Source organism: Melanerpes formicivorus, unplaced genomic scaffold (genome assembly GCF_026170545.1).
Source record: "Melanerpes formicivorus ecotype bairdi unplaced genomic scaffold, bMelFor1.0.p_v2 SCAF_79, whole genome shotgun sequence".
Lineage (NCBI taxonomy): Eukaryota > Metazoa > Chordata > Aves > Piciformes > Picidae > Melanerpes > Melanerpes formicivorus.
In genome coordinates, this window is record NW_027142431.1 from 791852 (window position 1) to 811047 (window position 19196).

General features: G+C 49.0%; 1 protein-coding gene across 1 annotated transcript in view; it reads left to right on the top strand.

Annotated features, from left to right (window-relative positions):
* Positions 1-19196, top strand: part of LOC137454281 (neural-cadherin-like) — a 70323-nt gene that overhangs the window by 41527 nt on the left and 9600 nt on the right. The window contains exons 17-27 of the mRNA XM_068164310.1: positions 673-956; positions 4390-6007; positions 7282-7375; positions 8732-8916; positions 9889-10121; positions 12700-12977; positions 14203-14417; positions 15560-15687; positions 16786-16913; positions 17041-17173; positions 17254-17434. Coding sequence (XP_068020411.1) covers positions 673-956; positions 4390-6007; positions 7282-7375; positions 8732-8916; positions 9889-10121; positions 12700-12977; positions 14203-14417; positions 15560-15687; positions 16786-16913; positions 17041-17173; positions 17254-17434 — 3477 coding nt within the window. The remainder of the gene's footprint in view (positions 1-672; positions 957-4389; positions 6008-7281; positions 7376-8731; positions 8917-9888; positions 10122-12699; positions 12978-14202; positions 14418-15559; positions 15688-16785; positions 16914-17040; positions 17174-17253; positions 17435-19196) is intronic.

Here is a 19196-nt window from a genome sequence, read left to right on the forward strand (position 1 = left end):
ATTCCTAAATGGTTTGCAGCCACATAACAGGTAGGAAAGGTGGAAAATTCTTGGCTGAGTTTGCTTTAAATGATATTTTCTCCATCTTCTCTGTGTTACAGGGGGAAAGTTCTTACCTGAGTTTGCTTTAAGCAGCATTTTCTCCATATTCTCTGTGTTACAGGGGGAAAGTTCTTACCTAAGTTTGCTTTAAGCAGCATTTTCTCTATATTCCCTGTGTTTACTCAGTGATTCCTCTGAGATGAAATCTTGCTCAAAGCAGAGGATTTCTGTTATATTTTAGCACCATCCAGTGGTTAAAAAAAATAAATTGCCATTTGAAATAGGAGGCTTAGGAAACAGTGAGCAAACATAGTTTCTAGTACTTTTGATGGTAAATAACCTTTACCTTTTAAATTATTGGCAAATAATTGTATTTTGACCATAAGTTAGAGGCATGCAGGTCTTCATTGTCAACAAGCAGGTGCTTATCTGTGACTGCAAATTCCATTGGTAAATAGAAATGCAGACCTAACCCCCAGTCTACACCATGCAGCTCCCTCAGATTCCATGCGTGGATCACTCTGTTGGTGGCTGTGGATATGTTTTACCTCCACCACACATTGTTTGTCTTGGCCACATGTCCTCTCTGTGTAGAGTGGACAAGCAGTGGTCATCAACTTTCTCTTGCAGGTGCTAATGCCAGACTAAGGTACCAGATCACATCAGGAAATGTGAAAGGAGTTTTTGATGTGGATCCTGAGGTTGGAACCATCTTCATTGCTCAGCCTCTGGATTATGAACAAGAGCAGCGTTACGAGCTCCGGCTGGTGGCTTCTGATGGAAAATGGGAGAACCACACTCTTCTCATCATCAATGTTGTCAATAAGAATGATGAGGCACCAGTCTTCACCCAGAATGAATACCAGGCCAGTGTCTTGGAGGAGCTCACTGATCTGCCTGTGCTTGTCCTAAAGGTAAAGCAGTTTGCATAAAGCAGGAGAAAACCTGACTGTTTTGTTCAGCTCAGCACCATCCATTCACACAAATCCACAAAGGCAGTTTCTTAAGGTTGGATGAGCCCTGGCATTAGGGGCTGTAAAAGAGAGGATAAATTAAGCCTGATTGAATATCCATGGTGGGGTTGCTCCTCTGACCAGCAAAAATAACAGTTGGACTTGATTATTCCAAACTGAATGATTCTATGATTCTAGATGTTGAAGGATGTGATGTCCCTCCTTCACAAGGCAGAGCCAGTACAGCTTCAGTAACTGCATAAGCATATCATGGTTGGTACCTATAGCTCAGGCATGTAAGTCACAGATTCTTTGGCTACATCAATACTATCAAATAAACATCACCAGGGATTATTCTTTGACTCTGGAACTAGGTTGTCCTCGTTGTTCTGTTGTTAGAGCAGTCCTTGCCATGAGGACTGCTTGGCTGGCCCAACTACTAGTCTCCCAAACAGTCCCTGGATGCATATCAGGAGCTGAGAGTTCTCTCTGGCCTGTGCTGATGAGCAGCTTGGATGTAGGGCCACCCTGATTTCAGAGCCTTCTCTTCACTCAGGCCCTTTTGCCTTTGTGTTCCAGCTCCAAAGAGTTTCACAAGCAAGAATTTTTTTCAGCAGATCTGTTGTTACTTCCACTTGGTTCTTCCTGCAGTTGTTTGCCCTTTCCAAAATAGAGTGGGAAGTAGAATGTGTTAGTCTGTCTGTGCTGGGTTACACCCACCTAGGGCACAGCACTGTGAGAGCCCTGCTTTTCCCTGAGGGACAAGAGAAATCTGATCCAGGTGAACAGAGAGGGACTTAGTTTCCCCCTCTGTCTCAGTCCAGAGAGGGAAAGAGACTCACTTCTTTTGAATATTCCCATGTTATGAAACACAAATGAGGCCAAAGAGCTAGGCTATTTATTACACAAATAAAGTGGATGGATCAGAAGGGGAGAAAGAGAGAGTAGAGAGTGAGAGGGAGAACAGGGAGAGAGAAGAGGAAAGGAATTATATTACCACACCCCTCACCCCCTAAGACAGTTTGAGTCCGTGGAGGAAGGGTGCTGCAGCTTTGGCTGTAGAACAGATGTCATCTGAGCAGCGTCTTCAGCTCCATGTGTTGCAGCAGGCGGAAATTAGGACACAGAGAGAGGGTTCCTCCTGGTCTGCTTCTTCCAGGCTACATGGTGATGTCTTGTAATTCTTTTCCCTCCTGGTATTCTCTCTGTTTTTCTTCAGAGCATCATTGCCCTGGGCTTTTCCTTCTCTCCTGGTTTCCTTCTCAGCAGCATTGTCCAGGTCTTTTCCTTCTGTGTTTTCCTTCTCCTGAGCCAGTAGTTGCTCAGATCTTTTATACAGTTTTCAGGTATGTATATTCCAGAGAGTACGGACAGCAATGGCTTCTGTCCATTATTTCCAGGGCAGCTGCAGCCTGGTGAGCAATTTTATCTGTGCACCTTCCAGAGAGTCATTATCCAGTGACAATTAGGGAGGCAAAAGCACACTTGGAGCTTAAACTGGCCTCTACTGTGAAGGACAACAAAAAATCCTTCTATAAATACATTAATAGTAAGAGGAAGGGAAAGGACAACCTCCACTCCTTGGTGGACACGGAGGGGAACATTGTAACAAGGGATGAGGAAAAGGCAGAGATACTTAACACCTTCTTTGCCTCAATTTTTACTAGAAGGACAGAACATCTTCCTGACAGCTGGCCTGCAGAGCTGGCAGAAGGAGCCAGGGAGCTGCACAGTTTCCCTACGTTCCATGAGGAGGTGGTTGGAACTCTCCTTAGCAGCTTGGATCCCCACAAGTCCATGGGACCAGATGGGATTCATCCTAGGGTGCTGAGAGAGCTGTCAGATGAGCTGGCCAAGCCACTCTCCATCATTTTCCAGCAGTCCTGGCTCACTGGAGAGGTCCCAGAGGACTGGAAGCTGGCCAGCGTGGTGCCCATCCACAAGAAGGGCCAGTTGGATGAGCCAGGGAATTATAGGCCTGTCAGCCTGACCTCAGTGCCAGGCAAGATCATGGAACAGGTCATCCTGAGTGCAATAACACAGCACTTACAGGATGGCCAAGGGATCAGGCCCAGCCAGCATGGATTTAGGAAGGGCAGGTCCTGCCTGACCAACCTGATCTCCTTCTACGATCAGGTGACTGCCTGGTGGATGTGGGGAGGCCTGTGGATGTAGTCTACCTGGACCTCAGCAAAGCCTTTGACACTGTCCCCCATAGCAAACTGCTGGCCAAGCTGTCAGCCCATGGCTTGGACAGCAGCACACTGCGATGGGTTAGGAACTGGCTGGAGGGCCGAGCCCAGAGAGTGGTGGTGAATGGTACCACAGCCAGCTGGCAGCCAGGCACCAGTGGTGTGCCCCAAGGAACAGTGCTGGGCCCTGTGCTCTTTAACATCTTTATTGATGATCTGGATGAGGGCATTGAGTCCATCATCAGTAAATTTGCTGATGACACCAAGCTGGGGGCAGGAGTTGATCTGCTGGAGGGTAGAGAGGCTCTGCAGAGGGACCTCGACAGGCTGGACAGATGGGCAGAGTCCAAGGGCAGGAGACTGAACACATCCAAGTACCAGGTTCTGCACATTGGCCACAACAACCTCATGCAGTGCTACAGGCTGGGGTCAGAGTGGCTGGAGAGCAGCCAGGCAGAAAGGGACCTGGGGGTACTGGTTGATGGTAGGCTGAACATGAGCCTGCAGTGTGCCCAGGTGGCCAAGAAGGCCAATGGCATCCTGGCCTGCATCAGGAACAGTGTGGCCAGCAGGAGCAAGGAAGTCATTGTGCCCCTGTACTCAGCACTGGTTAGGCCACACCTTAAGTCCTGTGTCCAATTCTGGGCCCCTCAGTTTAGGAAGGAGGTTGAGATGCTGGAAGGTGTCCAGAGAAGGGCAGTAAAGTTGGTGAGGGGTTTGGAACACAGCCCTGTGAGGAGAGGCTGAGGGAGCTGGGGTTGCTTAGCCTGGAGAGGAGGAGACTCATGGGAGACCTTCTTGCTCTCTATAACTACCTTAAGGGAGGTTGTAGCCAGGTGGGGGTTGGTCTCTTCTCCCAGGCAGCCAGTACCGGAACAAGAGGACACAGTCTCAAGCTGCGCCAGGGGAGGTTTAGGCTGGAGGTTAGGAAGAAGTTCTACCCAGAGAGAGTGATTGCCCATTGGAATGTGCTGCCCAGGAAGGTGGTGGAGTCCCCAAGCCTGGATGTGTTTAAAGATTGTTTAGATGTGGTGCTTGGGGAGGCGCTTTAGGGGTGAACTTTAGAGTAGGGTTAATGGTTGGACTTGGTGATCCTGAGGGTCTATTCCAACCTGAATGTTTCTGTGATTCTGTGAAGTGTCATCAGTGCAAGAACAGTGGTTTCCCCTTTACTTCTACTTACCTGCTGTGGCTTGTTCCAGGTTTCTGCAACAGACCCTGACCAAGCAGCTGATCAAAATGCCATTAACTATTCCTTGCATGGCCAGGGGGCCAGCAGTGAGTTCAGCATCGATGAGAACACAGGCGAGATCAGTGCCAATAAAAGGTTGGACCGGGAGAAGAAATCGACGTGGCGCTTCCTGGTTCTTGCAACAGATGAGAGCGGGGAGGGCTTGACAGGCTTTGCAGATGTGATCATAGAGGTGAGGGACGTGAATGACAATGCACCCCTTTTCCTCTGTGTGCTGGATGGGTGCTTCATGGGCCATATCCCTGAGGATTCTCCGGCAGACACTCCTGTGATGGACATGACGGCGGTGGATCTGGATGACCCTGAGGCCGGTCGGAATGCTGTGCTGACCTACAGCATCATTCAGAACGTCCAGAATGAAATTAACCTGAACTTGTTCTCCATTGATTTGGTTAGTGGCACCATCTACACAGTGCTTGGGGCCCTGGATCGGGAGAAGGAAGACAAGTACCTAGTAGTGGTTGAGGCCAGAGATGGAGGGGGTCTCACCGGGACAGGCACTGCCACTATTTTGGTCTCTGATGTAAATGACCACGCTCCAGTCTTCCTCCAAAGGATCTACACTGCCTTTGTCTCTGAGAATGCAAGTATCAATACTGAGGTGGCAGTGGTGTCTGCTGTGGATAGAGATGAGGGAGAAAACGCCATGGTGACCTTCAGCATCCTTGATGGGGACAATGACCACAAATTCTCCATAGAGACCGATGAAGTCAATAACTGCGGGTTTATCAGGCTCCGAAAGCAGGTCGACTTTGAGAAGCCTCACGAGAGGGTGTTCAATTTGACTGTGAAAGCAGAGGACATGGACTTCTTCAGCATCGCTCACTGCGTGATCTACGTGGAGGACTCTAACGACCACGCTCCTGTCTTCTACCCCCAGTTGTATGAAGTGGCTGCCCTGGGGGAAGATGCCTCTGTTGGCACCAAAGTTGTTCAGGTTTCTGCTGTTGACTTGGATTCTGGCCTGAATGGAAGGTTTTCTTTCCACCTGATGAACAAGTCTGACCCAGATGGCCAGTTCTCTGTGGCTAACGATGGATGGGTGATGGTGGCAGAACTGCTGGATTATGAAACAGTGACCCAGTACCAACTCATTGTCATCGCCACCGACATGGGGCAGCCCTCTCTGACCGGCAGTGCCACTGTTTTAGTGACTCTGCAGGACGTAAATGACAACGGGCCGGAGTTTGAGGCTCATTATAACCCAGTGGTGTGGGAAAACACAGCTTCCCCTCAGGCTGTCCAGATGAATGAGACCTCTACGCTGCTGTACGCTAAGGACCGAGACACTGCTGCTCACGGAGCGCCTTTCTCCTTCCACCTTCTCAGCCACTCAGACCGCCTGAGTGACTTCAGCTTGCAGGACTTGCACAACGGCAGTGCCTTGCTCACGGCGCTGCGTACCTTCGACAGGGAAGTGCACAAGGTGTTCTACCTGCCCATCCTGATCACGGACAGCGGGGTCCCCCCCATGAGCTCCACCAACACGCTGACCGTCAACATTGGCGACCAGAACGACCACCCGCATTCTGCCGGCTACATGGAGTGTCTCATTTACAGCTACGACGGTAAATCACTCCCTGATGCTTGCTTCCAAGTGGGACAGTGAGGTCGAAGGAGCAGCTGTGAGGTTGTCTTGGTTTGAGCAGACAGAAAGCTGTTTTACATCCCCCCACCAACCCCCACAAAGGAGAGTGGTGGCTTGAAATTACACACACACACACACACACCCCCAACATAAAATTGGCCAGACCAGCTCAGCTGAAAGCAAATTAAGCTGTATTTACCAGCACACTACAATCCAGAAATATGGTCAGACACTGGAACAGGTTGCCCAGGGTGGTGGTAGAAGCCCCATCCCTGAAGGTTTTTAAGGCCAAGCTGGATGTGGCTCTGAGCAACCTCATGCAATGTGAGGTGTCCCTGCCCATGGCAGGGGGGTTGCAACTGATCCTTGAGGTCCCTTCCAACCCTAACAATTCTATGATTCTATGAAATGCAATGAATAACAAGAGGACACAGTCTCAAGCTGTGCAAGGGGAAGTTTAGGCTTGATCTTAGAGAGAAGTTCTTCCCAGAAAGAGAGATTGGCCATTGGAATGGGCTGCCCAGGGAGGTGGTGGGGTTGATGTCCCTGGAGGGGTTTAAGAGACTGGATGAGTCAGTTAGTGCCATGGTTTAGTTGATTAGTTAAGGGTGGGTGATTGGTTGGATTTGATGATCTTGGAGGTCTCTTCCAACCTGATTGAGTCTGTGATTCTGTAATGTGTACAAAATGTACATGTATTTACAATTTATGAACAACACAAGAACTCCCTTGGACAAAACCAGGGGGCTGCCAACAGCTTCCCCCTCCCTGCTCCCTTCCCCCACCCTATACAAGGTGAAAGAGAAGAGCAGAGAGTAGGCTGTTAGTACTTGGCCACAACAATGAAACACAGCCAAGGTCAGCAAGCAACCAGCAGCATTAACATTGCAGCAGGAAAAGCCTCTTTCCTCAGAGGTGGCTTTTCTTTTCTCCTGCCCATTGTTTTTCATTGCAGTCACCTCTTGAAGTCTAGTTGAGAGGCATCCCTGCCCATGGCTGAGAGGTTGGATCTCTGAGGTCCCTTCCAACCTTAGCTGCTCTATTATTAAATCTATGTAGCCATACATCAAACACCTGATGAGCAGGACACCTTGTGCAAACTGGTGCACACCTTTTCTCAGGAACTCAGGTTCTCTCACAACTATTTGTGCAGAGCTTTTAGACTTAAGACAAATCAGAAAACAATGAATGGCCAACCTGCTTGAGCACACGTGAGAGCTCCAACCCTGCCACTTACATACTGTGTTGTTTCAGGTATCCTCCCCACCACTGTCCTGGGCCAGGTCAGTGCCCCTGATGATGATGACTGGGACCACAAAATCTACCAATTTGAAGGGAGAACACCAAGGTATTTGGAGAGAAAGATGGGAGCTGAGGGAAACCTGTAGAAAACTTGTCCCCACACAAAGCCATCCAAAAGTATTTAAGCTGCCTTTTTTATTCCTCTTTTTCCTCTCCCTCTTTTCCTCTCCTTTTTTTTCCCTCTCCCTCTCCCTCTTCTTTTCCCTCTCCCTCTTTGTTTTCCCCCTCCCTCTTTGTTCCCCCCTCCCTCTTTTTTCCCCTCTCCCTCTTTGTTTTCCCTCTCCCTCTTTGTTCCCCCCTCTTTGTTTTCCCCTCTCCCTCTTTGTTTTCCTCTCTCTTTGTTTTCCCCTCTCCCTCTTTTCCCCCCTCCCTCTTTTTTTCCCCACTCCCTCTTTTTTTCCCCTCTCCCTCTTTTATTCCCCTCTCCCTCTTTTATTCCCTCTTCCTCTTTGTTTTCCCCTTCCCTCTTTGTTCCCCCCTCATTGTTTTCCCCTCTCCCTCTTTTTTCCCCCCTCCCTCTTTTTTCCCCTCTCCCCCTTTTTTCCCCTCTCCCTCTTTGTTTTCCTCTCTGTTTTCCCCCTCCCTCTTTTTTCCCCCCTCCCTCTTTTTTTCCCCCTCTCCCTCTTTTATTTCCCCTCTTCTTCTTTTTTCCCTCTCCCTCTTTTTTTCCCTCCCCTCTTTTCCCCCCTCTCCCTCTTTTTTCCCCTCTCCCTCTTTCTTTCCCCCTCTCCCTCTTTATTTTCTCCCCACTTTTTTTATTAGAGTGCTGGGGTGAGGAGAGAAAAAACTGTGTGAAAGCCCTTCCAAGTGTGAGGCTGCAGTAAATAATGCTGCATGTCATATCAGTCTGCTTCCCATTGCCTGATGGGCTAAGTACCATTCTAAACTCCTGCCCACGTTCATCCCCTTGATCAGGATCAGTATACTGCAGAAAAAAACACCCACTAACCTCCATCCTCCCAGAGAGATGGTGTTTCTGCATCACCACTGGCTTTAAAACTTTATTTGTACACCCAGGTGTCTGGATTCTGACTGGGTTGAGATGTGCAAGTGCCATTTGGAGGTTTTGATGGGGGAGTCACTGTCAAGGACCACATCTGAAGTAGGAGCTTGCCCTCTTCCCAAAGTTGTGGCTATAGTAGCCAGAGACTTCCTACACTGTCAATATGGAATAGAAACAGGAAGAAACCACCTTGGTCTGCTGGTGAAAAAGTAATTAGGAGCCAACAGAAGGCAATGTAAAGAACTTCTGTTCTGCTTCATCCCTTCATGAGGGAACACATCTGGTTTATTTCATAGCTTTCCCAAAAGGAAGTGGGTCAGAAAAACCATCAGGGATGGCAATTACTACTTAGCTTTTGAACTTCTCATAGCTTGTTCCTTGACTTAACTCTTATTACAGGTACTTTATCCTTAATGATAACTCAGGTTTACTGACTATTAAAGAAGGGACCCCACCAGGAACATACAACATAAGAGTTAGAGTGATTGATGGAGTCTGGCCAGATGTTGTCTCAACTGTAAAGGTCATGGTGAAGGAAATCAAGGATGATGCTCTCCATAATGCTGGTTCTATACGAATAAAAGGTAAGCAGTATGGAAAAAAGTGTGTTAGGATCAAAATACTGAATTCTGCCTCTTTAATTTCATTGCTGTGTTGCTTTGAGTCCCAATGCTTGTAGAAGTTCTAAACCGCCACCTAAACATGAGCCAGCAGTGTGCCCAGGTGGCCAAGAAGGCCAATGGCATCCTGGCCTGCATCAGGAACAGTGTGGCCAGCAGGAGCAGGGAAGTCATTGTGCCCTGTGCTCAGCACAGGTTAGGCCACACCTTAAGTCCTGTGTCCAGTTCTGGGCCCCTCAGGTTAAGAAGGACATTGAGATGCTTGAGCATGTCCAGAGAAGGGCAACAAGGCTGGGGAGAGGCCTTGAGCACAGCCCTGTGAGGAGAGGCTGAGGGAGCTGGGGTTGCTTAGCCTGGAGAAGAGGAGGCTCAGGGGAGACCTCATTGCTGTCTCCAACTCCCTGAAGGGAGGTTGTAGCCAGGTGGGGGTTGGTCTCTTCTCCCAGGCAAGCAGCACCAGAACAAGAGGACACAGTCTCAAGCTGTGCCAGGGGAAGTTTAGGCTGGAGGTGAGGAGAAAGTTCTTTACTGAGAGAGTTGTTAGTGGTGGAGTCCCCATCCCTGGAGGTGTTCAAGAGGGGATTGGATGTGGCACTTGGTGCCATGGTCTAGTCATGAGGTCTGTGGTGACAGGTTGGACCTGATGATCTTTGAGGTCTCTTCCAACCTTGGTGATTCTGTGATTCTGTGTGATTGTGGAAAAGTAAAATCTTCTTAAATGTGCTTCTGATTTAAAAGATATTTTAAAAAAGAAACTTAATAAGAGTCAAAACCCTGGGTAGAAACCAACATGGAAAAATTCAGTGCAAATATCCCCTGAACTGGGAACTGAGTCCATTTCTTAGGAGCTCAATATTGGTTCTGTGGCGGTGGCCTCTGCAGTTGCTACGGCAGTTGCAAGGTTTGTGTTTGTCAGGTTTTTAACTTCTATTGCAGGTATCACTCCAGAGGAATTCATAGCCCAGTCCCCTGAAAAACAGAGTAAATACTACCAGATGAAGAAGCTGCTTTCAGAAATTCTGTCTGCCCAGATGGAAAACGTTCACATTTTCAGTGTCTTGAATAGCCCAAGTCAAACCCCAGGGGTTGATCTTTGGTTTGCAGTCTCTGGGCCACCTTACTATAAAGCAGAAAAACTTAATGGCAATGTGGCAGCCTTCAGAGCCTGGGTAAGTATCCATACTGCTTATAGAAACACAGCATCTTATTGTGTCTGTTCAGGTAATATCCACTGCCTGGAGGGGGTCAGGCCAATCCCAGGCACAAATCCAGGCTGAGTGCAGAGTGGGCTGAGAATAACCCTGAAGACCTGAGGGTGTTGGTTGCTGAGCAGCTCCCCAGGAGCCAGCAGTGCTCTCATGCAGCCCAGCAGGCAGCTGTGTGCTGGGCTGCAGCCAGAGGAGTGTGGGCAGCAGGGCAAGAGAGGGGATTCTGCCCCTGGACTCTGCTCTGCTGAGACCCCACCTCCAATCCTGCCTCCAGTTCTGGTGTCCCCAGCAGAAGAAGGACACAGAGCTGCTGGAGTGAGTCCAGAGGAGGCCACAAAGGTGATCCAAGGGCTGGAGCAGCTCTGCTGTGAGGATAGGCTGAGGGAGCTGGAGGTGTTCAGCCCGGAGAAGAGAAGAGTCTGGGGAGACCTTATTGCTGCCTTCCAATAGCTGAAGAGATCCTAGAGGAAGGCTGCAGAGGGAATTTTCATGAGGGTGTCTAGAGACAGGACAAGGAGGAATGGTTTGAGGCTGAGGGAGAGTAGGTTTAGACTGGATCTTTGGAAGTTCTTCAGCACGAGGGTGGTGAGACTCTGAATTATGCTGCCCAGGGATGTCACGGCTGCCTCCTCCCTGGGGCTGTTCATGGCCAGGTTGGAGGGGGCTTTGAGCAAGCTGGTCTAGTGGAAGGTGTCCCTGCCCATGGCATGGGGTTTGTAACTAGGTGACCTTGAAGGTCCCTCCCAGCCTAAACTATTCTATGAATCCATGGAAGAACCATCTGCCCCTCTTGCGAAACAAAAGACTATGGCTAAGAGTCAAATGACTGGCTCTGCTGGCAGTGTGGCTGTGGGTACAGAGGCTGAAATAGGAGTTATGTTTAGAATCAGTGCTGGAGTATCAACTCACTCACTCTGACAGAAAAGGTATGTCTGCACTGCCCAATGCCTGTCCACCCTTCCCAGTATTTTTAAGCCAGAAGACCAAACTAAATAAAACCAGCTCAGATGCTTTCTAAGTAATCCAGCAGAACCATCAGTGGTTATCCACTCAGCTTGTGATGAATATGGCAATAGTTCTGTCTTCTAAGTGCTTCCTCATTCTACAACTGACTTATCCAAGGCCTTGCCCTTAACAGATGCCAGGCTGCACTGCCTTTGGCTGGATAGGGTGAGGCAGATGGAAGGAAGAGTCACAGCAACCACTTCTGAAAGTAAATAAGCTCTGGGCTTTTCACTGCCGTCAATTCTGGGGTTTCTTCCTGTGGTGAAAATGTTGTGGGTTGAATTAGATCCCCTCAGTAACATATTTTTCAGTAAATCTGCCCCAGAGAGCAAATCTCACCACACTCAGGACTTGGAAGTGAAAATGGAATTGTATTTACAAAACAAACTAAATCAAACAGTATAAAAAGCAATAAACAGGTACCAAGTGTATTTACATATCTATCTATCTATCTATCTATCTATCTATCTATCTATCTATCTATCTATCTATCTATCTACCTATCTATCTATCTATCCATCATAACAACAGCACAGGAACACCTTTACCTTTGATTCAGCTCCTTGTCCCGTCTTGGGTACAAAGGGCTCCAAGAAAGCTATAGAATGACACAATCCCTTTTGCCCCCCACCCAACCCTGTACCTTCAGAGAAGTAAAAGGTCAGGGGAGGATAGCACAGTCCAAATCAGAGCATCAAAGAGAGTAGAGTAGAGTAGAATAGAATAGAATAGAATAGAGTAGAATAGAATAGAATAGAATAGAATAGAATAGAATAGAATAGAATAGAATAGAATAGAATAGAATAGAATAGAATAGAATAGAATAGAATAGAATAGAATAGAATAGAATAGGAGTGAGCAGGCAAATAGAGCAAACAAACTCTGCTGCAGGACAAAAGCTTTTCAGTACAGCAATGGAATTAAAGTACAGGAAGGATCTGGAGGTGCATGTCCAGAGAAGGGCCACGACGATGAGCAGAGGGCTGGAGTTGCTCTGCTATGAGGACAGACTGAAAGAGTTGGGGTTGTTCAGTTTGGAGAAGAGGAGGCTCCAAGGAGACCTTCTTGTGGCCTTCCAGTATCTGAAGGGGGCTGCAAGAAAGCTGGGGAGGGTGTCAGGGAGTGATAGGACTGGGGGGATTGAGCAAAACTAGGAGTGGGTAGATTAAAATTGGATGTCAGGAAGAAGTTGTTCCCCATGAGGGTGGTGAGAGCCTGGCACAGGTTGCCCAGGGAGGTGGTGGAAGCCTCCTGCCTGGAGGTGTTTGCAGCCAGGCTGGCTGTGGCTGTGAGCAAGCTGCTGTAGTGTGAGGTGTCCCTGGGCATGGCAGGGGGGTTGGAACTGGCTGAGCCTTGAGGTCCCTTCCAGCCCTGACAATTCTGTGATTCTATATTAACCTATCTATTGTTATCAATCAGTGTCCAATCCCTCACATTATTTATCTTTCACTCAAACATCTCTGGAAGTTTCCTAATTACAACTAGTATCTTAGCTATAAAAAGTCAGCTGAATGCAACTAATTGTTCTCCACAGCTGGAAAACATCTTGGGTATAAACATCACCCAGATCGGCATCGATGAATGCCTGGCTGCAAACTGCACTCACAGTGGCGGATGCATCAGCAAGCATGAGCAGACTCATGTGCCAACAATCACCACAGCTGGAAACGTCTCACTGGTGTCTGTGACAGTCCTGAGCCATGCCCTGTGTGGCTGTGCAGCTCGGGAGGGTCCTCACCTCTCCTGCTCCTCGTACCAGACAAACCCTTGTCTCAACGGTGGCACCTGCATGGATACTGATTTGGGCTACAGGTTGGTAAAGCTTTACCTGGTGTTCAAACCAAGTGCTTCTGATTCAGTCTGTCAGTGGGATGACTGGAAGCTTGAGGAGGCATCACTGGGTGTCTCCTCACTGTGGCAGACCTCAGTTTTAGTACACTTCACTTAGAGGTCTTGCAAGGCAATCTCTGTTTTCAGGTGGGTTCTTGGGTTAGTCATGGTCTCTGGCCAAACTTTGAGAAGTGTTGCAGGTTAGAATCATAGAACCATAGAACCAATAAGGTTGGAAGAGACCTCAGAGATCATCGTCCAACTTACCACCCAACACCTCCTGACTAACTAAACCATGGCACCAAGTGCCACATCCAATCCCCTCTTGAACACCTCCAGGGATGGGGATCCCACCACCTCCCTGGGCAGCACATTCCAATGGCCAATCTCTCTACCTGGGAAGAACTTTCTCCTCACCTCCAGCCTAAACTTCCCCTGGCGCAGCTTGAGACTGTGTCCTCTTGTTCTGGTGCTGGCTGCCTGGGAGAAGAGACCAACCCCCACCTGGCTACAACCTCCCTTCAGGGAGTTGTAGACAGCAATAAAGTCTCCCCTGAGCCTCCTCTTCTCCAGGCTAAGCAACCCCAGCTCCCTCAGCCTCTCCTCACAGGGCTGTGCTCCAGACCCCTCCCCAGCTTTGTTGCCCTTCTCTGGACACCTTCAAGTCTCTCAATGTCCTTCTTAAACTGAGGAGCTCAGAACTGGACACAGGACTCAAGGAGTGGCCTAAGCAATGCTAAGCACAGGTCACAATGACTTCCCTGCTCCTGCTGGCCACACTGTTCCTGATGCAGGAAGGCCAGGATGCCTGCTCCAGTTCCAGTTCCATTAATGCCACCCTGCAAAATGTTGGTGGGGTTTTTTTGGTGCAGCTTACCTCACTGCTGTTAAATGTCTTAATCACATCACTTCTGCTACTTAACCTCTCCCCCACGTTTCTAGCCTCACTTTTTCCCCACAAATGATATCTCATAGGTAAAGTAGCATGAAGATGAAACAAAAAGGTGGGACTATACTAGCTCAGAATGAGCATGGGCCCTTCCAGGAGTCAAGCCTTGAGCCTGTTTGCTTAAAAATGGTCATCTCAATATAGGAAAGCAGAAAAAAAGCCTGTCCAGCCTTTTCTGAGCACCCTTGATCAGTGTGACAGGAGCCCTTCATGGCTTCTGCTTGGGTGGTGCAATTTGGCTTTTATGTTTTCCAATAGATGCAAATGTTCTGTGAATTTCCACGGACCAGACTGCCAGCAGACAAAACACAGCTTCAGAGGCCAAGGTTATGCCTGGTTCCCTCCTCTTAAGCCTTGCTTTGAGACCCACATCTCCTTGGAGTTCATCACCGATGTCGCCGACGGCCTTCTGCTGTACCAGGGACCAGTGGCACGAGGGCAGCCTGGACAACAGGAAGATTTCCTTGCTTTAGGTTAGCACCTTAGAGAGTATTTGTCCTTTGTGTCTGTGTGAAGGTGAGATTCTACTCACAGCTGAGAAGGCATTTTAAAACATACAAAGAAACAAAAAAAAACCCCACCCCAAAACAGGTTCAGAAAGTTACTTACCTGGAGAATAAGGAGAAGCCAGCACAATTTGCTAGTGTGCCCAGTTTGTATACAGAATTAACCAGGTTGGAAAAGACCTTTGAGATCATCAAGTCCAACCTATCACCCAACACCATCTGATCAACTAAACCATGGCTCCATGTGCCACATCCAGTCTCTTCTTACACACCTCCAGTGATGGTAACTCCACCACCTCCCTGGGCAGCACATTCCAATGGCCAATCTCTCTTGCAGGGAAAAATTTCTTCCTAACATCCAACCTGAACTTCCCCTGCTGCAGCTTGAGACTGTGTCCTCTTGTTCTGGTGCTGGGTGCCTGGGAGAAGAGACCAACCCCCACCTGGCTACAACCTCCCTTCAGGGAGTTGTAGAGGGCAGGAAGGTCTCCCCTGAGCCTCCTCTTCTCCAGGCTAAGCAACCCCAGCTCCCTCAGCCTCTCCTCACAGGGCTGTGCTCCAGACCCCTCCCCAGCTTTGTTGCCCTTCTCTGGACACCTTCCAGCATCTCAACCTCTTTCCTAACCTGAGGAGCCCAGAACTGGACACAGGACTCAAGGTGTGGCCTAACCAGTGCTGAGTACAGGGCACAATGGCTTCCCTGCTCCTGCTGGCCACACTGTTCCTGATGCAGGCCAGGATGCCATTGGCCCTCTTGGCTACCTGGGCACACTGCAGGCTCATGTTCAGCTGCTGTCAACTAGTACCCCCAAGTCCCTTTCTGCTTGGCTGCTCTCCAGCCACTCTGACCCCAGCCTGTAGCACTGCATGGGGTTGCTGTGGCCAATGTGTAGTACCTGGCGCTTAGATGTGTTCAGTCTTCTGCCCTTGGACTCTGCCCATCTCTCCAGCCTGCCAAGGTCCCTGTGGTATCCTGTGGCACTGTGGTAGAAGTTGGGTTCCCTTAAACTGAGAAACTCCTTCAAGTAAAATCTATGTGCAACAGCTGTTTCAACTGAGTGTGAGTGGGAACACAGGTGGCATGTCTCCAATAAGCCTTTCCCTTGCAGAGCTCTCTGGGGGTGTCCCATCGCTGACTGTGAGCCACAGCTCTGGGGAGCTCTTCCTGCAGCTGTCACAACAAGCTCAGGTTGCAGATCGCCGCTGGCACCACATCCAGGTCATCAGTGATGGAAAGGCAAGTGTAAATATGGGCAGTCCTGTGGAAGCACTAATCCATGCACCTACTTGTTTTCCCAAGTCCTTTCTCCCTTCTGTAGAGTTATTTGATCAATCAATCTTTCATCCTCTCTGCAACAGCAGGGATTGAAGTTTGTCAGCTCAGATGTCCCCTGAGCCTTGAAGCGATGAAGCAGAACAAGGCCTGGGGAACTTCAATCCAATTTTGAAACTGGTCCTGTTGCTTGCTTTGTTTTATGATCCTGTCTATTGCTTAGGCTGCAGAGCTGTGATAATTCACAGATTCACAGATTGCTTTGGGTTGGAAGGGAGCCTCAAAGGGCACCTTGTCCAAACCCCCTGCAGGCAGCAGGGACACCAACTACAGCAGGCTTCCCACAACCACATCCAGTCTGGTCTTGAATGTCTCCAGGGACAGGGCCTCACCCACATCCCTGGGCAGCCTCTTCCAGTATTTCACCACTCTCACTGTGCAGAACTTCCTCCTGGTGTCCAAGTTAAATCTGCCCTGCTCCGGTTTCAAACCATTGCCCCTCATCCTTATCACTATCAGCCCGTCTAAATAGTGCTTCCCCAAATCCAAGGGCTAAGTTCTTCCTAGACTGATGAAGTGAAAAACATCCTTAATTTCTCAGGGCTGGAAACCTAGACCCAAGAGGTGACTTTAGCCATGCAACACAAAGGAGACAGATAGGCTTTTGTGTAAGGGGAACATCTTGCTGATGGTGAAGGCATCTGCTAGACTTCTCCTTCCTCTCCCACATAAGACAAGCTGAGAGGCATACCAGGATGTGAGATAGGGAGCCTGGCAGACTGTCTGCTCTGCTAGATTGCCTCTCTGGGTTCTGATTTGGCAGAAAGCTCCCAAGAAATTCCCATCTGCCCTCCTGCTGTGTCAGTGACTTGGCATGGTCATAGTAGAATCAGATCTTCCTTTTGTGTGGCTCCTTAGCTGCACAGCAAGTGCAATTAGCATTCCAGGTTAGCATGTGGGGAAGGGTTTTCTCACTTTAATAACTGTTAGTTGTCATTCTCTCTTCTGCTATGTGAAATGAGTAATTAAGATGTGTGCATGTCTCTGGATGCCTTTCTCTAGAAAATGAAGCTGGTTCTTGACCACTGTGTAAATGCCTCAGTTAGAGACAATGACAGCATCAGTAAGAAGATGTCCCAGATAGATTTGTCTGCCTGTGAAGCCTCTGGAGAGACTGGGGGATCTCAAAGGTAACCAACCAACCAACCCCAACCAACCAGCAACAGGAACTGGCAACAAGATTAGTCCAAAGGGCTAAGGAAACAGTTGCTGTATTTTTCATGCCACTAATTCTTTCTTTCCCTCTCTCCCCTACAGCATGAATAGACTTTTCAGTGGCCATCAGCCCTTGCAGCTGGGGGGAGTTAAGAAGATTTTGCCTCACCACCATTCCCAAAGGCATTTCAGAGGGTTCGTTGGCTGCATACGCAATGTCATAGTTGATAGTCAGGTAGGGCTCCGAAGACCAGTCTTGGGTTCACTGCTGTTAACTGCAGACATCTGATGTGAGGCTTCTTCATCCTCTTCCAGGTCTATGATTTGGAGCACCCTGCAGAGTCCCTGAACAGCACTCCTGGCTGTGTCCTTACAGATGAAATGTGCCAGAGGGGCGGGGTGTCCTCCTGTGGCACCCATGGCAAGTGTGTTGGTGGTTGGGATTTCATTCACTGTGACTGTTCCCCAGGGTACACTGGACCAACGTGTGAGAAAGGTACTGCAGGGGCTAGGGAGAAACTCCTGGTGAGGGCCTGTGGGAACAGCTTGAAACATAGTGTCTGAATTTGAACTGAGTAGCATAGCAAGACCATCCCACTCTGGGATTGATTTAGACCTACAGCTACATAAAGAGCCTACTAATTCTTGTACAGTGAAGATCATCTCACAGATGTAGAGGGACCTGGACAGGCTGGACAGACGGACAGAGTCCAACATGATGGCATTGAACAAGTCCAAGTGCCAGGTGCTGCACTTTGGCCACAACAACCCCATGCAGAGCTACAGGCTGGGGTCAGAGTGGCTAGAGAGCAGCCAGGCAGAAAGGCACCTGGGGGGACTGGTTGACAGCAGCTGAACATGAGCCAGCAGTGTGCCCAGGTGGCCAAGAAGGCCAATGGCATCCTGGCCTGCATCAGAAATCCTCTTGTGGCCAGCAGGAGCAGGGAAGTCATTCTGCCCTGTGCTCAGCACTGGTTAGGCCACACCTTGAGTCCTGTGTCCAGTTCTGGGCCCCTCGGTTTAAGAAGGACATTGAGACACTTGAATGTGTCCAGAGAAGGGCAAAAAAGCTGGAGAGGGGTCTGGAGCACAGCCCTGTGAGGAGAGGCTGAGGGAGCTGGGGTTGCTTAGCCTGGAGAAGAGAAGGCTCAGGGGAGACCTTCTTGCTGTCTACAACTCCCTGAAGGGAGGTTGTAGCCAGGTGGGGGTTGGTCTCTTGTCCCAGGCAAGCAGCACCAGAACAAGAGGACACAGTCTCAAGCTGTGTCAGGGGAGGTTTAGGCTGGATGTTAGGAAGAAGTTCTTCCCAGAAAGAGAGATTGGCCATTGGGATGTGCTGCCCAGGGAGGTGGTGGAGTCCCCATCCCTGGAGGTGTCCATAACAGGCTTGGATGTGGCACTTGGTGCCACGGTTTAGTTGTCAGGAGGTGTTAGGTATTAGGTACTAGGTTGGACTAGATGATCTCTGAGGTCTTTTCCAACCTGGTTGTTTCTATGATTCTATAAGGGTCTTCCTGAGATCTGCTTTGCTCTGCAGGGGAGTCAAGTGGCTGTATGGGTTGTTTGGTCCTGTTGATCACAGCATCTTTTGTCTCTCAGTGGTGAGAGATGAAACATCCTACATTGTGCTCCCTTCCTCTGATCACAGTTTAATGAACTTGGCACTATTAGCACCTTGCAGTGGTTATACAAGTGATGAGGTTGCCAGATTGGGATGTTCTCTCTGGGAAACCTGGGGGCATGAGGAGACTTGATAGGGTGCTTGGTTGCATGATTTAGTTTGATTAGGTGGTGTTGGATGATAGGTTGGACTTGATGATCTTGAAGGTCTCTTCCAACCTGGTTTATTCTATTCTATTCTATACCCCTCAAGCTATGGTCAAGACAAATTTTCCATCTGTAAACCAGAGAGAATTTCATTTGTGTCTATCGTTAGGAGGAGCTGAAGGATACACAGTGCCCCTAGATGACAGCACTGGATGTGTGAGGGGACATAGCATCAAGCTGGCTCCAGCAAACGCCTTACCCTGCACAAAACCAGCATGGACAGTCTGTCACAGAACAGCAGTGTGTAAGGAGGGGTAGGGAAAACCTCAGGGGAAGTGCAAAATTTGAACACCATTCAGAAATCAGAAGTGATTTACAGGTGTTTTTACTGGGACCTTACCTGCCCTGCATCTCCACATTCTCCCTCTGGGTACAGTCTGTAATCAGCATCAGTGCCCCGCATCTGCCAGATTTAGGATAGGATAGGATAG